General features: G+C 40.0%; 1 protein-coding gene across 1 annotated transcript; it reads left to right on the top strand.

Moving 5' to 3' along the window:
- The first annotated feature begins 1,376 nt into the window (after positions 1-1,376).
- On the top strand, positions 1,377-2,076 carry LOC108468475 (uncharacterized). The gene is made up of 2 exons (XM_017769356.1): positions 1,377-1,576; positions 1,629-2,076. The coding sequence occupies exons 1-2, from the start codon at positions 1,377-1,379 to the stop codon at positions 2,074-2,076; spliced, it is 648 nt and encodes a 215-aa protein (XP_017624845.1).
- The last annotated feature ends 3,976 nt before the right edge of the window (positions 2,077-6,052 follow it).

The following is a 6,052-nucleotide window of genomic DNA, read 5'->3' as shown; positions in this document are numbered from 1 at the left end:
ATGTATAGGATTCTTAGTCATTTTTGTTATATGTGTCATTTTGCTAGCCAAATTAAAGGCTTAAATGATATGCTTATTCATTTTGTATATGGCCATGAGATATGGCTCATATTAATGTAGGTTGTAAACCTACTAATTGTGCATGTTTATGCTCGAATGTTTCATGTGATGGTAGATACGATATACCATGAATGGACGTGTGTAATGAGGCCAAATTATTTGGAAATGGTTTATGTCATAATTGGCATGGGTTATAAATGGGCCAAGTATAAAATGGAATTTTTGAAATGTTAACCCTAACACAAATAGGTAATATTAATATAGGATAAAGAGGGACATGAAGTAACATGTATGGCCTTGGCCAAGAAGGTTTAAAGTGTACATTTATACCATGATAAATGTACAAGAAGTATATTAGTGTGTATGGATGTTTGAGGGTGACCAAAGGCTTTTAAAATAACCTCTAAAAAGGTCCACACAAGTAGACACACGAGCATGTGTCCAGGCTGTGTGTGACACACGATTAGTCCCCATGGGCATGTTGTACGACCGTGTGTCCCCTGCACATAGAATTTTAGGGCAGTATGCATGGTACTAAACACACGGACAGAGACACGGCCGTGTGTCTCAACAGTATGGAGGACACGACATCTGGCCACTGGCGTGTGCCTTAGTCGTGTGCTCCTAAATGAATGATGATGTCATAAATAGAATGTCTAGGTTTTTGCACACGGGCTATGACACGGACGTGTCATGGCCGTGTGAGGGACACGAGCCAGGGACACAGGCATGTGCCTGGCCGTGTGAAAACCCCTGTAGGTTCAAAATGAAAATTAATTCCACACGGGTACAGGACACGGGCGTGTCCCAAGCACACGGGCATGTGCATTGCCTCCACACGGGCGTGTGAGGCTTAAACATGAAAATTTTTCTAAAATTTTCTTAAGTCCTCAGTTTAGTCCCGAACCGCTTTTAATGCATGTTTTAGACCTCGTAGGCCCATAAGAGGGACAATATGATTTTGTTCAATTGGTTTTAAATTGGAATGAAATTTTATAACCTGTTCTTCCCAGCATATTCATGGTTGTGTATGGTAATGCCTCGTACCTTGTTCCGGTCTTGGGTAGAGGTAAGGGATGTTACATCTAGTGGTATCAAAGCTACAATTTAGTCGATTCTCAGACTAACATAGCATGTATCGAGTCTAGCTATACATGCCATTGTACAAGTTATAATAGTGTGATATCTCCTAACCATTTCAATTGTATTTGTATATAGTAATGTCTTCCAATCAAGTCCAAGATGAGTCTGAGGGAGTCGAGAGCCACGCTCTAGCTTCCGTACAGTGAGCTACTTATAGTAGTAGTAGAAGGCCTATGTCTGAGGGTTGGGAAGAGGCGAGAGTTGCCTTTTTCGAGATGATGTATGAGTGGTTTGGGGAATACCTGAGAAACCACCCTGAAATACCACGTCCACCCCCACCTGCTACCCGACCTGATGAGGTACCACGGGTTGTTGAACCGATTAGATTGGGTAAGGCTCCGGTTGACAAACCTAGAAAATATGAGGCTGAAGAGTTTAGGGCCACGATTGATGACGATCTAGAATGTGTTGAATTTTACTATTAGAGTTCTTGATGAACTGTCGTATGCTCCTGAGGAAAGCTTGAAATACGTGGTATCGCTATTGAAGGACACTGCATACCACTGGTGGAAGACTATATCCTCGGTGGCACCAAGAGAAAGCATTACATGGGAATTCTTTCAACTGAAATTTAAAAAGGAGTATGTTAGTCAAAGGTTCTTAGATCAGAAGCGAAAAGAGTTCCTGGAACTCAAACAAGGAAATAGAACTGTGTCAGAATACGAAAGAGAATTCGTAAGACTAAGTCAGTATGCAAAGGAGTGGGTACAAACGGAGGCAGAAATGTGTAAACACTCCGAAGAAGGTCTGAATAAGGATATTAAACTGTTAATAGGGATCCTTGAGATAAGGGAATTGGCTACATTAGCCGATCTGGCCAAGAAAGTCAAAGAGCTAAATAATGAAAGAAAGCAAGCAAAGAGAGAAACTTGAGTTTTGAGTAAGAGATCCAGCAGTAAGGTGCACTCGTTCCCCACAAAGAAATTGAAAAGTCATCAAGAATGCTCCACTGCATTAGTGGGATATTCGGGTAGAGCAAGAAGCTCTAAGTGTCACAACCCAAAGTCTTCTTCCCTCATGACTGCTAGTGTGGGAAGTGTGGGAGATCAAAAGCTGAGGTGTAAAAGTTGCAATAAATTCAATTTTGAAGAGTGCCGGACGAGGAGTGGAGCATGTTATAAGTGTGGTTCTCTTGACCACTTTCCTAGAGATTGTCTGAAACGAGCTGATAGAGAGGTTTTGCTATAGCCGAAATCGAGTACTCTCATCTCCCGAGGTAGACCTCCACGACATCTTGGAAGTGCTAGTAGCAGTCGAATTGTTACAAAGGATTCTACTGCAAAATCTGAGGCTCGAGCCCCAGCGAAAACTTATGCTATACGCGCTAGAGAGGAAGCCTTAGCTCTTGATGTCATTTCAGGTACATTTTGTCTCCATAATACTCATGTTATTGCCTTGATTGACTCGGTGTCGACCCATTCATACATTTGCATGAAATTGGTGTTAGCATGAATACGCCTGTGAAACCAACGGAATTTGTGATCAAGTTGTCAAACCCTCTAGGCAAGACTGTATTAGTAGATAAGGTTTGTAAGAATTTTCCTTTGATGATCCAAGGTCATTGTTTTCTGGCTAACCTTATGCTTTTTCCATTTGATGAGTTTGACATAATACTTGGCATGGATTGGTTGGCTGTTCATGTGGTGGTTATAAATTATGGTAGCAAGAATATTGAATTGAAATGCTCAGATGTTGAAATTCTTTGGGTTGATTCAAAAGAGTTGGATGCACCGTTGGTTGTCATTACCTCAATGTTGGCTAAAAGGTATATGAGAAAAGGGAATGAAGCTTAAGGGAATGAAGCTTACATTGCTTTCATATTGAATACTAAAGAATATCAGTTGAAGATTGAGTCAATACTGATAGTTTGTGAATATCTAGATGTGTTCCCAGAAGAGCTACCCAGATTACCTCCTGTTAGAGAGGTGGAGTTTGGTATTGAGCTAGTACCAAGAACGATGCCTATCTCTATTGCTCCATATAGAATTGCCCCAACTGAGTTGAAGGAGTTAAAATTATAGTTGCAAGAATTGACTGACAAAGGTTTTGCAAGACCGAGTTCTTCACCTTGGGGTGCTTCTGTAATATTTGTGAAAAAGAAAGATGGTTCGATGAGGTTATGCATAGACTACCAACAATGCAACAAGGTGACTATTAAGAACAAGTATCTTTTACGAAGGATTGATGAATTGTTTGATCAACTAAGAGGAGCCACCGTGTGTTCAAAGGTAGATCTGAGATTCGGCTACTAACAATTGTGAGTTAAAGAGTCAGACGTGCCTAAGACTGCTTTCAGGACGAGGTATGGTCACTACGAGTTCCTTGTCATGCCTTTTGGTCTAACAAATTCCCCAGCTGTGTTTATAGAGTTAATGAATCGTGTTTTCTGACCATACTTAGACAAGTTTGTTGTGGTATTCATTGACGATATTTTGATCTATTCCTATAATGAGTCTGAGCATGCTAAACATTTGAGGACTATTTTACAGACTTTACAAAACAAGCAACTATATGATAAGTTTAGCAAAAGTGAATTTTGGCTTTGAGAGGTCGGATTCCTCGATCACATTCTCTCTGGTGATGGCATCTGAGTCGATCCAAATAAGATTTCTGCTATTGTCAAGTGGAAGCCACCAAAGAATGTAACTGAGGTTAGAAGCTTCTTGGGTTATTCGGTTACTACCGACGCTTTGTAAAAGGATTTTCTATAATCGTAACTCCTTGATGAGGTTTCTGTAAAAAGATGATAAGCTTGAATGGTCAGAAAAGTCTCAGTAGAGTTTTGAGAAATTAAAGACATTACTGACAGAAGCTTCAGTTTTAGTGCAACCCGAGTAGGGAAAAGAATTCCTGGTCTATAGCGATGCATCCTTAAATGGAATGGGGTGCGTACTGATGCAAGAGGGCAAAGTGATAGCCTAAGATTCGCGGCAACTAAAGCCACACAAGAAAAATTATCCAACACATGACTTGGAGCTAGCTGCCATTGTATTTGCCTTAAAGATTTGTAGACACCATTTGTATGGTGAAACTTGTCATGTATTCACCGATCACAAAAGTTTGAAGTACTTGATGACTCAAAAGGAATTGAATTTGAGACAACGAAGATGGTAAGAGTTGATTAATGATTATAAGATGATAATTGATTATCACCAAGGAAAGGCGAACGTAGTTGTCGATGCCTTGAGTAGGAAGTCCTTGTTTGCATTGAGGGCTATGAACACATGATTGTTGTTTTCTGATGATGGTTCTCCAAGAAATTTCTCCACGAAATTTGTGTAGCTTAGATCAATGATAGTGACTTGCAAGTCAGGAGAGCACAATATAAGAGGGGTGTAGAATCAAAATTTCGGATTGGTCCTAATGGTTGCTTGATGTTTCGAGATAGGGTTTGTGTACCCAAAGATAATGAACTTATTTGAAAAATTTTGCAAGAGGCTCATGATAGTCATTTGTCTATTCATCCAGGAAGTACCAAGATGTACAATGATTTAAAGGCAATGTACTAGTGGAATGGTATGAAAAGAGATATCTCTAAATTTGTATCTAAATGCTTAATATGCCAACAGGTCAAGGCTAAACACCAAGTACCTTCGGGTTTGTTATAGCTTGTGATGGTACCCGAATGGATGTGGGACAGGATTACCATGGATCTTGTGACAGGATTACCGTTGACCCCGAAAAAGAAAAATGTTGTTTGGGTTGTGGTTGATAGACTAACGAAGGCAACTCACTTTATTCTTGTACGAACAGATTTCTCTCTTGATAGATTTGCTGATTAGTACATATCCGAGATTGTGAGATTACACGGGGTACTGTTGTCGATCATTTCATATAGGGACTCGAGATTCACTTCGAGATTTTGGAAGAAACTACAAGAAGCCTTGGGTACAAAGTTGAGTTTTAGTATGATATTCCACCCGCAGACTGATGGTCAGTCTGAGTGGATGATTCAGATCCTGGAGGACGTGTTACAGGGTAGTTGGGAAAAATACTTACCATTGGTGGAGTTCGCCTACAACAATAGTTTCTAGATGAGTTTGAAAATGGCGCCTTATGAAGCATTGTATGGCCGAAAGTGTCGAACTCTACTTTTTTGGATAGAACTCAAGGAAAGTCAAATTCATGGAGTTGATTTAATCAAGGAAACTGAAGAAAAGGTTAAAGTGATACGTGATTGCTTGAAAGCGGCATTAGATAGGCAAAAGTCATACGCTGATTTGAAAAGAAAAGAGATTGAGCTTCAAGTCGGAGATAACTATTCTTGAAAGTGTCTCCATGGAAAAAGGTCTTGAGATTTTGTCGAAAGGGCAAATTTAGTCCACGATTTATTGGACCATATGAGATTACTGAAAGAGTTAGACCATTAGCCTACCGGTTGGCGTTGCCATCCAAATTGAAAAGGATTCATGATGTATTCCATATATCCATGTTGCATAAATATAGATCAGACCCCTCTCATGTGATTTCCCCTACGAAAGTTGAGAGTAGACCGGATATGACCTATGGTGAAGAACCGGTTAAGATTTTGGCTCGAGAAGCCAAACAGTTGAGGAAAAAGAATATTGCCTTGGTAAAAGTATTATGGCATAGACATGGAGTGGAAGAGGCTACATGGGAAGCTGAAGAAACCATGAAGAGTCAATATCCGAACCTGTTTACTGGTAAGACTTTCGAGGACGAAAGTCCCTAAGGGGGGAGAGATGCACCATTTTGAAATTGGGCCTAGTCAAAATAGTGGTTTTGGGGCCACAAATTCGATGCTAAAATAATTTTTTATGGTTATTATAAGGCCTAGGATATGAAAATAATCACGTGTTAAAGTTTCATGAAGAAATTCCAAGTATAA

Source organism: Gossypium arboreum, chromosome 4, assembly GCF_025698485.1.
Source record: "Gossypium arboreum isolate Shixiya-1 chromosome 4, ASM2569848v2, whole genome shotgun sequence".
Lineage (NCBI taxonomy): Eukaryota > Viridiplantae > Streptophyta > Magnoliopsida > Malvales > Malvaceae > Gossypium > Gossypium arboreum.
The sequence above is the reverse complement of the archived record's forward strand: the minus strand, read 5'-3'. Positions and strand labels throughout refer to the sequence as shown.

Excerpts from the sequence above, each read along its gene's own strand:
- LOC108468475 (XM_017769356.1), top strand. The coding sequence starts at position 1,377 with ATGTCTGAGGGTTGGGAAGAGGCGAGAGTTGCCTTTTTCGAGATGATG. Across the intron at positions 1,577-1,628 it reads AGAAAATATGAGGCTGAAGA|AGTTCTTGATGAACTGTCGT; the intron begins GTTTAGGGCCAC and ends TTTTACTATTAG.